This window comes from Natator depressus, chromosome 8, assembly GCF_965152275.1.
Source record: "Natator depressus isolate rNatDep1 chromosome 8, rNatDep2.hap1, whole genome shotgun sequence".
Classification (NCBI taxonomy): Eukaryota; Metazoa; Chordata; order Testudines; family Cheloniidae; genus Natator; species Natator depressus.
In genome coordinates, this window is record NC_134241.1 from 14,530,602 (window position 1) to 14,553,082 (window position 22,481).

Below are 22,481 nucleotides of genomic sequence, written 5' to 3' on the forward strand. Positions count from 1 at the left end.
CCCAGGCCTTTGAAGACATAAAGCAGAGCTATGTTATTGTATTCTTAGAGGTGGGCCTGGACCATGCCTCAGGACTGGCACACTTTGATGAAGTTTGGATCCAGATTTGAACTCTGCTGCTTGGGCCAATGTTCACTATACTATTATTATTCATTTTGATGATGATGATGTAAGAAAACAAGGATTTTTGTTTAGCTGTAAGAACTCAGCAATATCTACAGTATTGTCCCTTCTCTATACAAGCCCTCATTTGTTAGTCTGTCTCTTCATTCATATTAAGACTGTCCAAACCTTGCAGCATTCACTTTATAAAGGAGTCTGCTAACTACACTCTGCAATTTGAATTGCAAAAGGTTGTAAGTGGCCTGATCTCTGCGGGTTGCTTGAAGGTATCCCCAGACCCAGTCCCTCCCAAGTCCACCAATCACCTCTCTCCAAAACACAGACTGCCTCTTCTACCTTGTGGTGTTCCTCGAGCTTGTTTGGGGAGCGAGGCCTGGCTGTCTGGGGGAGGATGAGGGAGGAGATACACTCAACATGCTGACCCAACTATCCTGAACTTGGGCTGAGGTTTGCAGAGGCATCAAGCGTTTCAGTTCAAGTAGGTTTGAAGTTCAAGGCATGTGTTTTACATAGCTGCGCCTCACATGTTATGCACATAAATTTAGTCAGGTATTAATCAGTATGGAAGCAAAAGCTAAACCAAGGCTTTACCCTCTAAAGACTCCAGCTTAGTTTGCCAGGTCTTCTGTAAAGTTCTGTGGTGCTCTGTTTGTGGCTACATTTTTCTGGGTTTGGGGGCAGGGGGAGTTTAAAAAACAAAAAAATCTTTTTGTATCATGTTTTCCAGTTTATATTTAGGACCGCATAAAGCAGGTCTGAGGCTATAGTGCCCGGAGACAGATAGTGCCGGGCAAACTCAAAAGTACATGCCCTCTATAATATGAAACAGGAAGCTCAACAGTATACCTAGAACTGATCTAGCAAAGCAAAAGAAGGAAAAGAATGGCACAAAGTTTGTACAATATTTTCCTACTTATCTTTTTCTTCACAATTCTTTTTATTAGCCTGAAACACCTGACTGAAAACTCAATGACTGGACTGATGTTTGGAGGAAGCCTTTATTCAGTCAAGTCTTAATTCAGTTTTGCCTTCTGGGAGTTTTAAAATTACTTGGGTTCAGATCCTCAAAGGTAGACAGACACCTACCTCCAGATGTCTTTAATGTGAGTTAGGTGCCTAACTACCTTTGAGGATCTGGGCCTTAGGGAGCACCTGTAGCTCTCACCAACTTCAGCTGGGGTAGTACGTGTGCTGAGCACGTCTGAAAGTCAGGCCCTCTGTGATTTGCAGGGTGCTAAAACTCTTGATATTACGGCTCTTCGTCTACAATTGCATGAGCTAAGGATGGAGGGTCAGATCTTCCTTTCTGATCCATTAGCCAGACACCTCTACTTGTTAGCATTAAGGTCAATGTACAGCTTTTACTACTCAGGAATTATTAACAAATTGAAAACAGAAGTGTGCAAGTGCTAACACAAGAATACATTAAAAGGTTCTCCATGGCTGACATGTCAAATGCTTTAACATGGGAACAGTTTATTGCTGTCATTACTAAGACTGATAGAAATACATTTTGTGGGTAACAATAAAACATTGCAAATCAAGGGTTTTTTAAAAAGTAAAACTTGTGTAATGACTCAGGCATTCTACTGAATCCATCCCACTAATTCCACTATGCCCTCCGATACAGCAAATGCTCTGTTACTAGGCATCAATTTGCAAACAAGTGCCGCTCAAGTACTAGTGCCTTTCCTAAGGATCCTGTCTATGCTACAGAAATAATGAAGTGAGAGGACCCTTGTCATATTTTAACTGAGTTGCAGCCATACTTGGCATGTGGGGTCTGTGTTTTAACCAGATCCGTTACATTGTTATATATGCAACACACACATATATATCTCACCTGCAGATAGGTGATAGGCAGTGTCACTGCCTGTACTCTCTAGCATTAAACCCAGTCTAGATTGCAGAAAATCCTTCCATACCACATGTCAATTTTGTTCACCATACAGAAATTGGGCTAAGTCTGTCAAAGCCCTCACCTCCTCTTGACTTCAAAGTTAATAAAATGTGATGACTCATAAATGCTAGAAACCTCTAACTGATCTCAGATAGCTTTTCTATGCACAAGAATGTCATCATATTTTTAAAGCATATAGTTTTATTTTCTTGCACACACAACCAATAATAAATAGACCATTAGTTACAGCAACAGTTGTTACATTAGAGACTAGCATTCTTGCTGGACTAGAAAAATCAGTGAGTAACCAGCTTTTCTGTTCAGTTCATACAGAAACTTTTCAAAGAAGGGCCTGCATATCTAAGCAGCCATTTATCCAGCCCTGCTGAGATAGTCAGGCTCTGTCAGACTTGACAGTATCCTCTATCATTTCAAATCTCCAAAAAACACACAGAATTTGCTGAGTTCTCAGAAAACAACATTCTTTTCATAAGCACATTTTAGCTTCCCCTTCACTTTTTAAAAACTTTCCAATTTATGTAATAAAAAGATGCATTCTCCCTATATATTAAATGGTACAACCTCCAACAGAAAATAAACCCAATATTTAGCTACATTTGCAGCATGTTGTTCTTCCTTACATTGCTCATAAGTAAGGCTATATTATCCTCTTCTTCATTGCTGTCATTCTAAACTTATTGTAGATCTTTGAAATTAAAATAGATAATCAGGTTTAGCATTTAAAGAAATCTCTTCATATGTCTTCAAAGAAGGGTTGTCAAATGGCATAATATTAATTGGTTGCACCAGATGCACACTATTCAAGGCCTAATGACATTCCACACTCCCTGCATCCTTTCATTAAGGGTTTGTCTACACTACCCGCCGGATCAGCAGGCAGCGATTGATCCAGCGGGGGTCGATTTATTGTGTCTAGACGTGATAAATCGACTGCTGAGCACTCTCCTGTCAACTCCGGTACTCCACCAGAACGAGGAGCACAAGCAGAATCAACGGGAGAGCATCAGCTGTCGACTTACTGCAGTAAGTAGATCTAAGCACACCTCTACCCCGATATAACGTGGTCCTCGGGAGCCAAAAAATCTTACCACGTTATAGGTGAAACCACGTTATATCGAACTTGCTTTTGCCCCCTCCAGAGACCCCCATCCCCAATCACCCCCAGGACCCCACCCAACCCCCCTGCTCCCTGTCCCCTGACTGCCCCGATCCCTATCCACACCCCCACCCCAACAGGCACTCACCGGCAGCGGCGGGAAGCCGAGCAACGTGGCCCCAGCCCACTCCATTCCGCCAGCTCCCAGCCGCGGCGCTCTGCTTCCCGCCGCTGGTGACTGCAGGGAGGTTGGGGAAAGGACGCCCCCCATACTCACCTGTGGCGGGAAGCAGAGCGAGGTGGCCCTAGCCCACTCCGCTTTCCTTGCCCCGGCCCCAGCTGTGTCGCTGGGGGTGGGGGGTTGGGGAAAAGGTCCCGCACTCACCGGCAGCAGGAAGCAGAGCACCGCAGCTGGAAGCTGGTGGAGTGGAGTGGGCTGGGGCCGGGCTGCTCCACTTCCTCCACTGCCGGTGAGTGGGGGGGGATCCCTTCCCCCAATCCCCCTCCCCCGAGCAACACGGCTGGGGCCGGGTGAGGGAAGCGGAGCAGGCTGCTCCTGGCCCCCGGCTAATCCCCCGGGCCACTCTGGGCCTGTGGGGCCCTCAAAAGTGCCCCCCCCCCAGCTCCTGTCTCCCAAACCCTGCAGTGGGGGGGAGGAAGCCCTGCCCCTGACACCCTCCGAGACCCTCTGCCCCTTATCCAACCCCTCGGCTCCAGCCCATCACCCTTAACACGCCGCTCAGAGCACAGCCCGGCCCTCCCAGAGCACTGCTTTACCGCTTTATATCCAAATTCATGTTATATCGGGGTAGAGGTGTATGTCGACTTCAGCTACGCTATTCACATAGCTGAAATTGTGTATCTTAGATCGACCCTGCGCAGTAGTGTAGACCATTGCTACTCAAAGTGGTGGTCCGCAGACCAGTGCCGGTCCACAACCCATCAGCTGCCGGTCTGTGTGCCCACTGGAAAAAAAAATTGCCGGTCCCCAACATCAGATAGCTTGAGAAGCACTGGTGCAGACAAACCCTAAGAATAGGAACCAATCTACCTTTCCATTTCTGCATGATGCTCCTGTAGACCAAGAGGAACATTGCAGTTGTGATAATTTTATACTGAACGACTCCTCATCATGGGATAATTACTGATGAAGCCAGCTAAGAACAGAAACTTTAAGCATTCAGAAAAAGGACTATGTAATTCGACAGAAGCGGAACATTGTGAACTGTAGCCAGCCATGGTGGCATGTCTGCTGGCCTCTTCTGCCCTGGAGACAATGATTTATGTTTTAGTTTTCCTTCTAATGATGTTTGCTGTAAGACTGCCAAAGTTCTAAGCCACAAATTTTACTAGTGGTCTTTTACCACTTTCACTAGAGATAAAATGACTTTCAAACCCCTGTATGCAAATATAGTGGAACAGATAAGTAATGAACTGCAGCCGACATTTAGCGTGGGGGACGGGGGTATATTTTTTAAATGTTTCCTTAGCGAAGTGCCAATGGGTTCACTTAATCAAGCCAAGTATCTGTATACAACCAGACTACAGAGTGACAAGCATTAAACAAACAAGGATGTGTGTGTGCGCATGTATATATACACCTTAGGTCTGTGTTTAGGGTGCCCAGATGTCCCGATTCTATAGGGACAGTCCCATTATTTGGGGCTTTGTCTTAGATAGGCACCTATTACCCCCCACATCCTGTCCTGATTTTTCACACTTGCTGTCTGGTCACCCTATCTGTGGTGAACCGACAGCATTTTAATTTGCAAACTAAATCCTGCGGTTTGTTTTGGAAAGGTTAGAAGGGAATCAAACCCCACAAGTCCAATTGGGCATTCCAGTTCAGCATATTTAAATCTCCAAAGCGACAGGAGATATTCATATCAAACATAGTCAATAAGAGTTGGGATTTCATCTCCAATGTGCCTGTGACCATCTTCCTCCGCTTGTGAATCTTTGGTCAACACAGACTGGTTGTTAGCACAGCTGGTAAGCCAGTGAACCTTCCTCCCCTTAGCTGGCCTCCTGTGCTCCATCATCCCCTTAGCGGTGCCAGTTACTTGAAATATCTGTGGGGCATGAGGGGGATAAGAAGGGAGGATATCCTGGGGGAGGGATAGGTCTAGGAGCGTACACACACACACACACACACACACACACGCACACAGTTTCCCATAGGCAAGAAGCGGTTTTTGAAGCTCATGTCTCATAAAATGCTATTTAAATAGTTAGCCCAGTCTCTGGTACTATCAAAAAAACCTCAGGCTTAAGGCCAAGTAAGAACTATGGTTCAAAACAGAACACAAGATGCTCCAGAAATTTAGGTCCAAAACTTGAGATCCTTGCTTAATTTATTTACACCACCATTACCCAGGAAAACTCCAATTGATTTCTATGTGCGTTTGCCTAAGGGCTGAATAAAATCAGAGCAGTGAGGACCTCAGGATTTGGCCCATAGAAAATAAAGTTCTATCATCATGGGCTTGGTTCCCTCTCAAAGTGACACAATTAACATTATGAAGTTTGCACTGATCCGAGACCCTGGGCAAGCAGAAGCAAACCCTACCTACATCAGGAGGCTTCTATCATCTCAGCCTGACAAACACGGCTCAGAAAAGCTGTTCCAGAAGAATTTGGCAGAGCCTACTTTCGCCGTGGAACCGACAGCTTCTCTATATCTAGTCCCAATGCCACTCATTCAAAAGCCTTGCTGGGCTGCTCTATATATGCAATCTAGAGCTCTAGCAATGGCCTGAACCATTTTATGCAGAAGGATTTTAGAATCACAACTTGCCAATTCTTACATGAAGAGCAAATGCCTTACACTTAATAAAATTCTCATTGTTTTTGCAGCTGAGCGTCTCACCCCTTTGCATAGCCATATTCACATCGTCAGCCACCTGTGGAGTTACTGCCTTCGAGAATTGGAGCCTTCATCACAGCAAATGCTAGATCCCTTCCCCCCTTTATGGTTGTTAGAAGACAGCTGAAAAAACAGGAAACACTTCACAAGCCACAAACAATTTTCATCCCTATAAAGCTACTGTATAAAGGTTTAAAGAGGGTTTCTCCCTCCCACCCCCAATTAAAAATTAACAGAAATTATTCTTTTTCACAGGGAAAAAAGGTCTTGACTTACATTATATATAAGCTTCCATTCAATATTCTGCGGTCCCTCTTCTTGCTCAGCTTGTTCCCTGCCTTTCCTCAAGAAGGATATGCCTAGAAGGTTGTAAAATGTATACCCTACCTTTCCGGAGCCGCTTAGAGAGCCTACTGCTTGTCAGATTTCACAGCTGGTAACTAGCTAAAGCTTTCCTCTTTTTATAAGAGACCTACCACCAATGCAAGAGTCCTTGCTCTGTTCTGCAGTGGGACAGAAATTACAACACTTGTGTACTGAAGTAATCAACAGATTCTGCAACTAAGTCCCACCTCTATGCAAGTCCAACATAAACAGACTTTTGGTGCTGGGGTGAACTGGTTAGGCTCTTAGAACATATATTTTGCCTTTGATCCAATTAGCTCATTGTTGAGAATAAATATGCCAAGACCTTGTTGCAGAAATACTTGTTAGGGAACTGCTGCTAACTCCAGCATGTCCCACCCCCTCCCCATCTGCAAACTGTGGCAAGTAGTTAAGCTTGGCTAATGTCAGCTTAGTCTGCATTAGAGACATCACCACTATTCAGAAAGTAACCCTTGATGTACCAAATATTTTAGTTCATGAAGGCAGATTGCTTTATTTCAGTATAGTTTTCAGTGACATATAAAACCATGCTTAAGTCTACACAACATGCAACATTGATTGCAGATTCTGACACAAATGTATGTGAAATAGATTTTGAAAGCTTTGTAACTCCTAGCCATATGAAATGAGGACAAAGGTTTTTGGTTGTAAATCTGTAACAACAACTACAGAGTTTTTAAGAAGACAGATGGGAGGGTCCTCTTTTGCTAAGTAATGACCAGAAAATGAAGACAAACTGAAGCTTCTGACACTAAGTAAATCAGTGGAGTTTTTGTATGTTGAAAAGATTGTTGTACTTTGAATAGAATGAACACAAACTAACAACTTATTCCAAAAACATCTTAATAAAATGCTTCAAGAACAAACCTACTTACGCAGACTATTGCCAACACAGTTATGATGTTCAAAGAGCTGCAGATAATCATTGTTGTAGCCAGCGTGGCTTTTTGTCAAGGGTACGCTAGTCACCAATAAAATCTCTACAAAAGCTTTTGCAATTCATTAATGTTACTTTTCTGAAGAATTCTACAGTGAGATTCTCTATTTATGGAGGCAGAGCGGTAGACACATAATGGTAAAAAATGTATGCAAAAATTTGAGTCAATGGTCACTAGACTCAAATATAGATTCTGTGCAATCAAACTTAAAGAACTGCCTTGGCAACAATGATGTAAGTAGAACATTCTCTTTTCAAGGAACTTTGGGCCAGATCCTCTGCTGGTGATTTAAATGAGGCCATGTCAATTTACATAAGCTAAGGATCTGGCCCCTTATTTCTAACTGGCTATAAAATGGCAGATGCTCTTAAAGTTAGTTTAAAAATATATTTATCAGATGTCCTCAAGGTCAAACCCAACTCTAGGAAAGGATACTCCAACAGTATGAGACAGTTACTCTTTCCTAATTGAGATGTTGGCCTGCACAGCAGAATCTTCTCCTCAAAGGAGAGGTACAAATATACAAATATACTAAATTTGTTAGTCTCTAAGGTGCCACAAGTCCTCCTTTTCTTTTTGTGGATACAGACTAACACGGCTGCTACTCTGAAACCTTGTCATTTTAAAACTTGTGTCTGTTGAAAAAGAAATGTTCTTTCCAATAATACATGGTCGCCATCTTTTTCAGCAGGGCTTTATGGGTGTATATGAGGCACCTCATGAAGAGAGCCCTCTCATTTACTGTCTGGGCAGCTCACCTGCAGCTTGCAGTACTTGGTATTGCCTAAACAGAGCATGAAAGTGCTGTAGCATTTATTATTAGACGTCCCATGCCACTTTGTGGGGAAGTGGTCTGCCCTTTAGAAGGGTAGAAGTGCCTAGTGGTCAGCCCACCCCTTCACATGGCATGGCCCTTTAAGCATCTGAGGGGTCTGATTATATACACAAGGACTTGGGAGAGAGGAAGTGATCCCAGCAGTAAACAGAGTCCAGGAGGAAATCCCATTACTATTTCTTAATGGGCCTGAGGCCAGGAGCCCGGCAGACTGGGAGGGGGAAGGTTTTCCTCTCCCCAACCAGCTGAGGATGAGCTGGGAGAAGGGAATCAGCACAAAGGCTGCCTCCTCCCTCTCCAGCGTAGCTACCAGTAGGAGAAAGTTGTCTACTCTCTGAGCCTAGAGAATAAGTGGGGACAGCTGAGGGAGAAACTGGCTAAGGCCCTACAGCAGAGTAACTCACAACCCAGCTACAGGAGAAGAGCTGGGGATTCCTTCTTTAAAGAGAGGGATAATAAGTGCTTGAATTATCCAGCTCCAGGAAGAGGGCTGGTGCTCCTGCCACAGAGAGAGACAGTGCCTGAAAGGTAGTCCTGAGAGTACTGGGAACAGGACTCTGATTATAGGCTTCAGGGGAAACCCAAAAACCAGAGAAGCTTTTGTTTATTTGGGACTTTTGTTATGGACTATTTTACATGAGGTTTAATAATAAACCAATCCCAAGTAGGGTATTTTTGAATCAGGAGGGCCTTGAGTGGAGTTATTGGGTTCCAGAGAGGGGAAACTGAGGCAGAGTGAAGCTAAAGCAGCAAATCCTTCCAGTATAGACGTAGCTTATACCAGCAAAAAGTGCTTTTGCCAGAATAGCTTATACTTTTACCTGAGCAAAATAAGCTATATCAGCAAAATCACTTTAATGCCCATATGGCTGAATCTACACTAGGGCTTTTACCACTCTAAGACTGTTGTGTCCCCAATCCCCCCCAAAAACGCTAACCAACATTGCTACACCAGCAAAAGCTTCTAGTGCAGACCTGACCTTAACAAGCAAGATAGACAAAGGCTGGGAGAAAAGAATTATCACTCTCATTTCACAAACCAAGATACAGAAAGGGCAAGTCATTTGGCCAAGGTCACATTGGAAGTCTCTAGCAAAACCAGGAATGTAACTCTGACCTCTTGAATCCTCACCCTCTGCCTTAATCATAACACCAGTCCTTCTTCACCAAAATATGACACTGCCCAAACACCAAGTGATTAAACAAAACAGATATTCTGTTCCACATACTTGATGGTAGATACACTGCAAGAACTGACTTTTGGTGAAACAACATTAGAAGAAATGCAACATGGTGCCAGGGAAGAAAATTGGGGTTCCTACTGTTAAGGCAGATGGAGAATGATTGCACTGCAGAGATGACATAACCAGTATGCAATTTGAATAGTTCCCGTGCCACTCCCTGCCAGACAATTTGCAGAGTAGACTAATACTTATTGTAGCTTTAGAGGTAGCCAAGTTCCTTTCTTGGATCAGTGATCTCGAGGGAACCGCACTAGCCCCTCACTCTCCATTACAGTAGCTGTAGACTTGCCAACACTCTAAATCCAGAAAGAGGTTTACATACAGAATCTGAAAAATATGTAGGCAATGGGAGTTGCAGATGCTAAGGCCCAGATTTTTAAAGGCATTTAGGCATTGTGGTGCTCAACACTGCAACATCTAAATGATTTAGGAGCCTAAATCTCATTTTCAGAAGGGATATAGGCACTTAGGAGTCTAAATCCCATTGACTGCTCCTAAATACCTTTACAATTCTGGTCCTAACTTCTACTTTAGTACAAATATGATGAATACTTACTGAGGCCTAAGCATGTTAAATGAGCTAGAATTTATCTTAATACAGTCCACAAATACAAAGAATGTAACCTCTACATTTTGTGCTGACTATTCCTCATTAAGGGCCTGATCCAAAGCCCAGAGGTCAATGGAAAGCCTCCAAATGTCTTCATTGGGCTTTGGCTCAGGCCATAATTCTCCAGACAGAAAACAGTTATATCAATAAGTGAAAATATTTTTTAAATGTCTCCAACCAAACAAAACTTTTTGACAGAAGTACATAAATATACCAACTGGATGCCTCTTATGTACGTCCTACCTTATTATGCCATAACAAATAGTATGCAGAACACCAAGTTTGCTCTGAAATTTAAATTATTTCACTCAAACCTATAGGGACGAGTATCTTGTCCCAACAATAAAGTGATACTAGACTCCAGGGGACTGATTTTAAGCTTGTCGTAGTCAGCAGAAAGACACCTAGTGACTTCAGTGTGCACTGGATTGGGTCCTTGGCATCATTTCATTCTTCCCCTATTTTACAATCCCATATTCATCTAAACATCAGGATTAGCACTTTTAGGTTGTCTACAGCCAAATTCTACGATACAACTGCATTTGCTCCAACCCCTCTGACAGAGACAAACACCTACAAGATCTCTATCAAGCATTCTTAAAACTACAGTACTCACCTGCTGAAGTGAAAAAACAGATTGACAGAGCCAGAAGAGTACCCAGAAGTCACCTACTACAGGACAGGCCCAACAAAGAAAATAAAGAACGCCACTAGCCGTCACCTTCAGCCCCCAAGTAAAACCTCTCCAGCACATCATCAAAGATCTACAACCTATCCTGAAAGATGATCTCTCACTCTCACAGATCTTGGGAGACAGACCAGTCCTCGCTTACAGACAGGCCCCCAACCTGAAGCAAATACTCACCAGCAACCACACACCACACAACAAAAACACTAACCCAGGAACCTATCCTTGCAACAAAGCCCGATGCCAACTCTGTCCACATATCTATTCAAATGACACCATCATAGGACCTAATCACATCAGTCACACCATCAGGGGCTTATTCACCTGCACATCTACCAGTGTGATATATGCCATCATGTGCCAGCAATGCCCCTCTGCCATGTACATTGGCCAAACCAGACAGTCTCTATGCAAAAGAATAAATGGACACAAATATGACATCGGGAATCATAACATTCAAAAACCAGTAGGAGAACACTTCAACCTCTTTGGTCACTCAGTAACAGACTTGAAGGTGGCAATTTTGCAACAGAAAAGCTTCAAAATCAGACTCCAGTGAGAAACTGCTGAACTGGAATGAATTTGCAAACTAGATACCATTAACTTGGGCTTGAATAGAGACTGGGAGTGGCTGGGTCATTACACAAACTGAATCTATTTCCCCATGTTAAGTATCCTTACACCTTCTCGTCAGTTGTCTGAAATGGGCCATCTTGATTATCACTACAAAATTTTTTTTTCTCCTGTTGATAATAGCTCATCTTAATTAATTAGCCTCTTAGAGTTGGTTTGGCAACTTCCACCTTTTCATGTTCTCTGTATGTATATCTATCTTCTTACTATATGTTCCATTCAATGCATCTGATGAAGTGGGCTGTAGCCCAGGAAAACTTATGCTCAAATAAATTTGTTAGTCTCTAAGGTGCCACAAGTCCTCCTGTTCTTTTTGAGGATACAGACTAACACAGCGGCTACTCTGAAACTTAATAAATGGATACTAATGAGAGACCTGCAGATTATCATTCCCCCCACCCCCCACCCCGATTTCCTTATTCTACAAATACATGAGAGAATGAGACACTAAAACTGCAAGGATGTTCTCTCAGGCCAGTAGATGATGACCACCTAATAACACCACCTAACTCGTATAGCACCTTTTATCAACAGATCTTCAAAATGCTTTACAAAGGAGGTAAGGTGAATGAGGTAATAGCTTTTATTGGACCAACTTCTTTCACCAGAAGAAGTTGGTCCAGTAAAAGATATTACCTCCCCCATTTGTCTCTCTCATGTTTTAAGTGATATTTCAAAATAATCAGGAAAACTTTTCTATTCACATTAGGTTTGGTAAATTCTCCCCATGACCTATATGTGAGCAGACACACATGTACACTTTTAGTTTCTACAAAACTTCATTTTGCAGCTTATATGTTTCTTCCATTATTTCTTTGTTCAGAAGAGTCCCTATAACTAGGCTACATCTTTTCCTGTTGCAAAAGGCAGCCTCTAAAATCTACACTCTAGATGTTTTTTATGGTCTCTAAAGTGTTCTGCTTGCTCAGATTTCTTCTTGGCAAAGTAAGTAGAGTTTTCAAAGTGTTAAAAGTACAGAGCTAAGTGCTCAGACAGTTTATTCTTCAGTCTCAATGGCTGAGAACTTTGCCTTTCCAATCGTGTTTGAGCAAATAAAGTGAATAGAGAATATGCAAATAGCCTTTCCTAAATGAAACACAAGACTGAATTGTTGCTGGCAGCTCACAGTATCACACCACCCTCACCAGCCTGTCAACTGAAAGGATTTTTTTTTTAAACATCATCATCATGATTCAGATAGCTAGCTGTAAAGTCCAGTCAGAATAAGGCTGTTCTCAATACACAACAAAAAATCCTTTCAGGCAAAATAAAATGACGGCTCAAGCGTTACACTGAAGTGCAGTTGGAAGGTTATTTTTGTTCAGACTGGATGTGGTGGCTTTGATTTTTTTTTAATACTGCAAGACTATTCCAGGTCATTCCCAATCTGCTGTCTTGTCAGAGCAAACTAGGAAGGCCAATTACAAAACTCCAACCATTTATTAAAGGGACAAAATGTGCCAAGTAGCTGACAAGCTGCATTGCTGCTGTCTTCTAACAGAATAGGAAAGCCAGCTCATACTGAAAGCCCTTATGGAAAAGTCAGGGATAAAACCAACAGGTAAAAATTAAATAGGATTCATGGATATTACTCTAAAACTCCCCCAATAATATAATAGAGAATGAGATCATTTGGACAGAATTTGTGAGCCAATCTACAGAATTCAACAGACACAATCCAAACTGTACAATTCTAAAGGTTGGCCTAAATATTCTATAAAGTGTTGATAATTCCAAGCTGTACAGTTCTAAAGGCTGGTCTAAATATTATACAAAGTGTTGATAATTATCAGCTGAGTACTGTGGGACTTTTCCATAATTATTGAATAGGGAAGTTCACCTAAATGTTATCTCCTTGGTGTAGCATGGAATCACGTTTTGTATAGTAACACTTAGCTCCCAATATATTTCAGATGTCTAAAATTTGGGAGAGGTGTGTTAGCGTTTTTATTTTCTTTACTAATTTAAGATGGGATTTTTAAAAGTGTCAGTGATTTAAGAGCACAAACCCCATCGACTTTCAATGAGATTTTTCACTCCAAAGGGCTGGTCTTCACCATTAACTTGCACTGAAATGACTAAATCAGTTATTATTTGATTATTTCAGTGCAAGTCTGTGTGTGGACACTTATTTCAGATTCAGATTAGCTGAAATTGTTAAGCAATTGATTTATTCTACATCAAAATAAGATACTTTTATTCTGAAACAAGTGTCCCCACACAGACTTGCACCAAAAAAACAAAAGGGGTGAATTAAAATTGATTTCGTTGTTTCAGTACCAGTTTGTATGTACATCCGCCCTTAGGTACTTTTGGAAAATCCCACCCAAGGAGGACAAATTGAGGCAATGAATACTCTCATTCAAACTTTGCTGATGCAGTCTGTCAGAAGGAGTTAAGGAAACCAGTCCTAACTTAGAAAGTCTGCCCTCTAGCTGCAAAATAAGTTATTTTAATTCCGAGTTTCTTGCTCAATACATTGTATATAGCATCAGACACAAGTATTGAAAGTAACTGGAAGATATTAAAAATCTAGAACAAGGAGGCAGTCTGGGTACTGGCTTGTCTATTTAATTATTGGATTACAGCTGGATTTTGCTATTTTTGGGGTTAGCCTAACTTATGGGTATTTTCTTCTACTGCATAATTTTGTAGGGGATTTTAAGTAATTGCTGGCAGCATAGAACAAATGACTTTTTGTTTCAGAAGTCAAAATAAACATGGCTCTAATCTTGCCCACGTGGAGTCATTTGTAAGACTAGGCCTAAATAAACAATTAAACAATGACCAAAATAATAATAAATGAATAGCAATATATTTAGCCAGAACTGGAGGAAGAAATAAAATGAATATTTAGTGTAATTGTAAATTCTCAAAGCAAACCCAAATGGCAACTAGTCCATCATTCAGAAAACAACTCAAGTGTCAAGAATCTCAGAGGGCACCAGTAAAAACCTATATGAAATAACACAGTAGACTAAAAATATTACTCCAAAGGGGACACTCTTTTACTATTCGCAAAAAGAAAAGGAGTACTTGTGGCACCTTAGAGACTAACCAATTTATTTGAGCATGAGCTTTCGTGAGCTACAGTAGCTCACGAAAGCTCATGCTCAAATAAATTGGTTAGTCTCTAAGGTGCCACAAGTACTCCTTTTCTTTTTGCGAATACAGACTAACACGGCTGTTACTCTGAAATCTTTTACTATTCTAACTCACGCCATTGCCTTGAGACATTTGCAATAGTTTGGTACTGTGGGGTAGAGTGCACTGAGTGGACAGCTGCCATACCCAGTCCTAGTTTGAGAGTAACAGCTGTGTTAGTCTGTATTCGCAAAAAGAAAAGGAGTACTTGTGGCACCTTAGAGACTAACCAATTTATTTGAGCATAAGCTTTCGTGAGCTACAGCTCATAGTTTGGAAATCTTGCCTTTGGTCAGAAAGTCTTTTCAGCATTTCTAGTGTGTGTGTGAGCTGAGTGGTTATTTCTTGAGGGAAAAGGCCATTAGCATTGCCAGAGACTCCCCAAGGGATTCTTACCAGCCAGCACACAGCAGAGCAGCCCTGAGGCTACTGTAAGTTGCAATGAGGACCTGTGTGGTCCTCATTTGCCTCCGGGATTGGTGTGGGAGGGAAAGGCGGTGTATCACCACCTTGATCTCTCTTCCTTGGTCAGTTGCCAGGGCCCTACCATATTCACAGTCCATTTTGGTCAATTTCACAATCGTAGGATTTAAAAAAATCATAAATTTCATGATTTCAGCTATTTAAATCTGAAATGTCATGGGGTTGTATTTGTAGGGGTCCTGACCCAAAAAGGAGTTGTGTGTGGGGGGGGGGAGATCGAGTTACTGCTGCTGCTGGTGGCGGCACTGCCTTCGGAGCTGGGCAGCTGGAGAGTGGCAGCAGTTGGCCAGGAGCCCAGCTCTGAAGGCAGCAACACAGACGTAAGGGTGGCATGGTATGGTTTTGTCACCCTTACTTCTGTGCTGCTGGTGGGGCACTGCCTTCAGAGCTGGGCACCTGGCCGACAGCCACTGCTCTCCGGCTGCCAGCTCTGAAGACAGTTCAGAAGTAAGGGTGGCCATTGGCACCAACTCCGTGGCTGCTCCGGGACTGAAGTAAAAAAAATGTGGGTGCTTAGCACCCACCAGCAGCCCCCCTTGCAATGCCTCTCCCACCCCCCCCGGCACCTCCTGCCCACTGGTGGGCCCCATCGATCTGCACCTCCCCCTCCCTGCCAGCACTTACTGCCTGCCGCGGATCAGCTGTTTCGCAGCATCAGGAGGCGCTGGGGGGGAGGGGGAGGGGCGAGGGCGCAGCACACTTGGGGATAAGGTGGAACTGGGTGGGAAAGAGGCAGGGTGGAGGCAGGAAGAGGTGGGGCGGGGACAGGGCGCGGCTGGGAAGAAGCAGGGCGGGGTGGGGCATTGGGGGGAAGGGGTGGAGTGGGGGCAGAGCCAGGGGGGAATACTCCCCAGCAGATTAGAAACTCGGCACCTATGAGGGTGGCGACATCCTTTAAATAATATTGTGATACCTCCTGCAACTCTCTTTTGGATCAGGACCCCCAATTTGAGAAATACTCATCTCCCCCATGAATTATGCATAGTATAAGGTAAAAACATACAAAAGACCAGATTTCACAGGGGGGGAAGACCAGATTTCACGGTCCGTGACATGTTTTTCATGGCTGTGAATTTGGTAGGGCCCTATCAATTGTCAAGCACAGCTTGCCTGGACCCAACGGTCTGTCCCATAAAGTGAAGACAGTCTGATGATTGCTGATGGACTAGCAGACCTAAAGACTGAACTCCATGATTTATGAAAGCACAGTCCCGTGCACAATAGTGTCCAGACAATGTAGCACAAACCCGTTCTGAAAAGATCATTCATATGGATGAGAAGGTTGTTCAGACTCCAGGACCATGTCAGTTCTTGGTCTCTCTGCTCAAACTACCACCAAGAGCACCAAAGGCAGTTGTGATAGTGGTTGTCGTGGGTGCCTCACCACTAGGAACTGGACTAAAATTGTCACCTCATTTCACATTGGCCACTGTATATAGCTCTCAAATGGGAACCCAAAAGTCAAGGGTTCTGTCTGCAATTGTCAGTCCTCTGAGCCTCTCAGTTCCTCACAGAACTGTTGCTTTTTTTTTCTCTGCTTCTTCCACAAATGACTTGAGTCCATTGTTCCTCATAGGAACTAATCAGTAGACTTAAGAGACCAGGAAAAATCACTGAGTAAAATTTTGTTCCCAGTGAAGTTAATGGGCAAAACTCCCATGGACTTCTGTGGACCAGAATTTCACCCAGTTACTTCATTGTATTACCACATTACTTTTGAAATATAATATTTTTGGACATGGACTCTGTGTCACAATTCAGACATGACATTTCTGAAATATTATGTCTATCCCACCAGAACCAGATAGGCGACCAAATGGAAATCCTGAGAACCTCAATTTTCCTTGCAATGCAATCAGTCACATCTAGTCCTAGAACCTTAAAATCACCTCTCCCTGACCGGGGATTTCCCTTGCTGTGTGGTGAATCCCTTTGAATACCAATTCTTGCAGAAATGATACTTCCATCCTGTAGGAGAGGAGGAATTTTTAAGTTGATATGCAAAGGAAAATTGGGCTTATTTCCTCTTTCCTTCTTTTTGATTAAACAACAACAATTAATAATATGAAAGATTTAAAAATATTTTGCTTGTTTTTTTCTACTGTAGACATTTCAGGACTATCTGGCCACATTTTTAAAGGTATTTAATAGGGCTGTCGATTAATCGCAGTTAACTCATGCGATTAACTCAAAAAAATCAATCAATTAAAAAAAATTAATCGCAATTGCAGGTTTAATCGCATTGTTAAACAACAGACTACCAATTGTAATGTATTAAATATTTTGCATGTTTTTCTACATTTTCAAATATATTGATTTCAGTTACAACACAGAATACGAAGTGTGCAGTGCTCACTTTATATTATTTTATTACAAATATTTGCACTGTAAAAATGATAAACAAAATAAATAGTATTTTTCAGTTTACCTCATATAAGTACCATAGTGCAATCTCTTCATCGTTAAAGCACAACTTACAAATTTCAATTTTTTTTGTTACATAACTGCACTCAAAAACAAAACAATGTAAAATTTAGAGCCTACAAGTCCACTCAGTCCTCCTTCTTGTTCAGCCAATTGCTAAGAGAAACAAGTTTGTTTACATTTACAGGAGATAATGCTATCCCCTTCTTATTTATAATGTCACCTGAAAGTGAGAACAGGCGTTCGCATAGCACTTTTGTAGCCAGCATTGCAAGGTATTTATGTGACAGATATGCTAAACATTTATATGCCGCTTCATGCTTTGGCCACCATTCCAGAGGACATGCTTCCATGCTGATGATGCGCGCTAAAAAAATAATGTGTTAATTCAATTTGTGACTAAACTCCTTGGGGAAGAATTGTATGTCCCCTGTTCTGTGTTTTACTCACATTCTGCCATACATTTCATGTTATAGCCGTCTCGGATGGTGACCCAGCACATGTTGTTCATTTTAAGAACATTGTCACTGCAGATTTGACAAAAGGCAAAGAAGGTACCAATGTGAGATTTCTAAAGATAGCACAGCACTCGACCCAACATTTAAAAATCTGAAGTGCCTTCCAAAATCTGAGAGGGACAGGGTGAGGAGCATGCTTTCAGAAGTCTTAAAAGAGCAACACCCCAATGTGGTAAATACAGAATCCGAACCACTAAAAATGAAAATCAACCTTCTGCTGGTGGCATCTGAAAATTAATGAATTCATGAAAATTAACATGCGTTGGTCAGCACTGCTTTGGATCGTTATCAAGCATCATCATCAGCATGTCCTCTGGAATGGTGGTTGAAGCATGAAGGGACATATGAATCTTTAGCGCATCTGGCATGTAAATATCTTGCACTGCTGACTACAACAGTGGCATGCAAATGCCTGTTCTCAGTTTCAGGTGACATTGTAAACAAGAAGCGGGCAGCACTATCTCCTGCAAATGAAAACAAACCTGTTTGTCTGAGCGATTGGCTGAACAAGAAGTAGGACTGAGTGGACTTGTTGGATCATATTAAAGAAGTTCTGTATTAAAATCACAAATGAGTTTGATTCCCCATAGTTTAAATTCCAGGGTATTACTAATTAAGAGGGAGCTCTCTTGGTTTTTGGACTCAAAGCGATACTTTGTAACAACAGAAACAGCACACAGAGACTCCCCACCCTTTTGTTGTATTTATCTCACTTTGTTAACAATTGTGATTAAAATAGAGATAGAGGATGTATGTGGAGCCAAGTTCTTAGTGATTTCAGAGGGTGGTGGAGAACCTCCCTACTGCTGCTGCCTCCTTTACAGTGTCTTTCACCAGCACACTGTCCCCTCACGGGACCGAAGACTCAATCTCCTAGACCAGTCTATCGGTGCATTCAGCCCTAGTAGTCACTAAGAAGAGACAAGGACTCTTAACTGAATCTAATCAGCTCTATCTCTACACTCTGGAGGGGAAGGGTCAAATAGCACCTCGGAGCCTTAAAACAGAGCCCTCTCCTATCCCACCCCCTCTGACCTTCACTTAGATTTACTTTACTACCCCTCAGTTAGGTGACCCTTCAGTTAGGGCCTAGGAAGTACAGTTTAGTCATGCAGTAAGGGTAACTACATTTCCTTACCCCGGCATCCACGACTTAAGAGAATTTTAGCCCAAAACAACCAAACTTGATCACCTTGCTAAAGCAGATATGCCAATTGATCACTGTAGGCAGATTAGGTGTGTTTATGCAAATACTGTCTGCTTATGCGATCTTTTCCCACAGGTCAATAGACAGCTGGAGAGAATTCATTCAGATCAATGGCTTACATACAGAGACGGTTAAATAATCTAGAGCAAGTGAGGCATACAGTGATATTAACCCTTTTTTCTGCTTTCCAAATTTTCCATGAAGAACCATCTAATTAACCCAAAAGCAATCCTTACTCCAAGTTACCCAATAATTTCTATACATATCGGACTATAGATGGTCCATGAGCAACCTAGGTTTATTACATTTTTATTCATTAGGAGTCAATTTTTCTAAAGCGCTTAAGTGCTTTAGGAGGCTAATCCAGAAATAACTAGAACCGATAGCAAGAAGCTCAATCGACACAAATTAAAATTCAAAATTAGACACTTTTTTATTTTAACAGTGATGGTGATTCGGCATTGGAACAAACTACCAAGTATTGGGTTCTCTTTCTCTTGGTATCTTCAGATCTAGACTGGAAGCCTTTCTGGAAGGTATGATTTCATCAAACATATGTTATTGGCAGGGCCGCCCAGGGAGGGGGGCAAGTGGGGCAATTTGCCCCAGACCCCGGGTCCTGCTGGGGCCCCCACAAGCATTTTCAGGGGTCCCCACGGGAGTCTTCGGCAGCACTTCGGCGGCGGGGGGTCCTTCAGTGCCGCCGAACACACCCGGAGTGAAGGACCCGCCACCGCTTCTTCCGCTCTTGGTCTTTGGCGGCAATTCGGCGGATGTGTGTTTTAAGTTTCCCAACTACATGAGGTTTTTCTGATGAATTGTTTGATGTAGCCATTTCTCGTAAAGATGTTGTAAATTGCTTGCTCACACATCAACGTCTGAAATGTGGTTTTACTGTGAATGATAACTATATAAAAAATGGAGCAACTTTACCCAAGACCTCTGCCCCTATCCGGTATCCATTCTACAGTTATCTTTGCTACCTGAAGTAAAACAAGTGCAATTGTCATCAGTAGCGGGTTTATAGTGGTGCCATGGCACCGGGCCCACACTCAAAAGGGGCCCCAGCCAAGCCCACTCCACTTGCGCTGCACTGCTTCTTCTGCTCTTGGTCTTCGGCGGCAATTCGGTGGCGGGGGTCCTTCCACTCCATGTCTTCGGCGAAGTGCCCTGAAGACCTGGAGTGGAAGGACCCCCACCGCCGAAGACCCCAGGCTCCCTGAATCCTCTGGGAGGCCCTGGTTATTGGACTTAATCCAAGGGTGACTGGGTGAAATTTAATTGCCTGTGAGACACAGAAGATCAGACTAGATGACCTATTGTCCCTTGTGGCCTTAAAAACTATGACCCCATTTGACCTCCACACATCACCTGTAACAGAGAAAATATCTAAGAGAATGTTTATGTGTGTTTTAAGTTTCCCAACTAAATGAGGTTTTTCTGATGAATTGTTTGATGTAGCCATTTCTCGTGAAGATGTTGTAAATTGCTTGCTCACACATCAACGTCTGAAATGTGGTTTTACTGTGAATGATAACTATATAAAAAATGGAGCAACTTTACCCAAGACCTCTGCCCCTATCCGGTATCCATTCTACAGTTATCTTTGCTACCTGAAGTAAAACAAGTGCAATTGTCATCAGTAGCGGGTTTATAGTGGTGCCATGGCACCGGGCCCACACTCAAAAGGGGCCCCAGCCAAGCCTGCTCCACTTGCGCTGCACCCTGAGTCACTGGCTCCTCTCCATCCCCTCTCCGCCCCCACCACTCACTCCTCTCTACAGGGCTTCTCTCTGCCCCCTGGCTCCACTCACCGGCTCCTGCTCGCTCCTCTTGACTGGTGGCCAGCCACCTGCCTGTCAGTGCCAGGGCACAGAGGAGGTGTGCTGGATGGAATGTATATTCCTGTTATTGTGTTTTTCTGTAACTTAAGGTTTTTGCCTAGAAGGATTCTTTATGTTTTGAATCTGATTACCCTGTAAGGTATTTACCATCCTGATTTTACAGAGGTGATTCTTTTACCTTTTCTTTAATTAAAATTCTTCTTTTAGGAACCTGATTGATTTTTCATTGTTCCTAAGATCCAAGGGTTTGGGTGTGTGTTCACCTGTACAAATTGGTGAGGATTCTTATCAAGCCTTCCCCAGGAAAGTGGGTGTAGGGCTTGGTGAGATATTTTGGGGGAAGACGTCTCCAAGTGGGCTCTTTCCCTGTTCTTTGTTTAAACGCCTGGTGGTGGCAGCATACAGTTCAAGGACAAGGCAAAGTTTGCATTTTGGTTAAGTTTTTAACCTAAGCTGGTAAGAATAAGCTTAGGGGGTCTTTCAGGCAGGTTCCCACGTCTGTACCCTAGAGTTCAGAGTGGGGAAGGAACCTTGACATGGTGGCAGAGTGGTGGGATCATTTTGAACCGGAGATCATTTTGAATCAGAGATTATTTTGAACCAGAAGCACAGAAGGATTTTAAAAGGTTTTGTAAAAGGTGATTGCAGCAGTAGATTCTGTCTCTCTGCCTGGGGGACAGAGGACCAGGCATAACAAAAGGATTTTTCTGTAGGCTGAGAACAGCTATCAGAGAAAAAGGTATCAGGTTACAGCACAGCAAAATTTTACAAGCCTGTTTTGTTTGTTTGTTTTGTTTTCTTTCTAACTCTTGGGTGTAAAGTTAGTTAAAAACAGAGAGGTTAGGATGACAGACTGCACTGTTCAACAGAAGCTGGAATTAGCCAGATTTGAAGCTGAGGAAAAACAAAAGGTACATGAAAGATGGGTAGAACTCAGACAGATGGAAATGGAGGCAAAAGAAAAAGAAATGGCAGCCAAAGAAAAGGAAAGGGAGGCTGCCCAAAGGAGAGGAATGGAAGCAAAAGAAAAAGAAATGGAGGCTGTCCACAGGAGAGAAATGGAGGAAAAGGAAAAAGAGAAGAAGCATGCATTGAAGATGGAGAAGGCAAAGGCTCAGCAGAATATACCAAATAACCCTAACAATCCTTCCCCAACAATCCACAAATGGGAGCAACTATGTCCACAGTATGATGAATCCAGTGATATTGCTGAATATTTTCTCACCTTTGAGAGACTGTGCACACTCCATCAAATTCCTGAAGTTCACAAGATGACCACGTTGGTCGCAAAATTGACTGGAAGAGCTCTGGACATATTCAATAAGATCCTATTGAGGAGGCTTCTGACTATAATAAATTCAAGGATTTGGTTTTAAAACAATTTCAAGTTACACCTGAAACTTACAGAGTAAAATTTAGAGCCCTTAAGAGAGGACCTGGACTAAGCAATGTGGCTTATGTAAACCAGATGACAGATCTGTTTGATAAATGGCTCAACGGACGGGCTGTAACTAACTTTG

General features: G+C 42.7%; 1 protein-coding gene across 6 annotated transcripts in view; it reads right to left on the reverse strand.

Moving 5' to 3' along the window:
* The window catches only part of ACSL6 (acyl-CoA synthetase long chain family member 6), a 107,073-nt gene that overhangs the window by 76,623 nt on the left and 7,969 nt on the right, over positions 1-22,481 (reverse strand). For 2 of the 6 annotated variants that reach the window (XM_074960472.1, XM_074960473.1), the window contains one exon: positions 22,187-22,308. The exons of 2 other annotated variants lie outside the window; for them this stretch is intronic. In XM_074960472.1, the coding sequence (XP_074816573.1) occupies positions 22,187-22,211 (25 nt within the window). In that variant the 5' untranslated portion in view covers positions 22,212-22,308. Of the gene's footprint in view, positions 1-6,009; positions 6,029-6,282; positions 6,749-22,186; positions 22,309-22,481 lie in introns of those variants that run through there. 2 more of the 6 variants (XM_074960474.1, XM_074960476.1) reach the window with 2 other exon arrangements.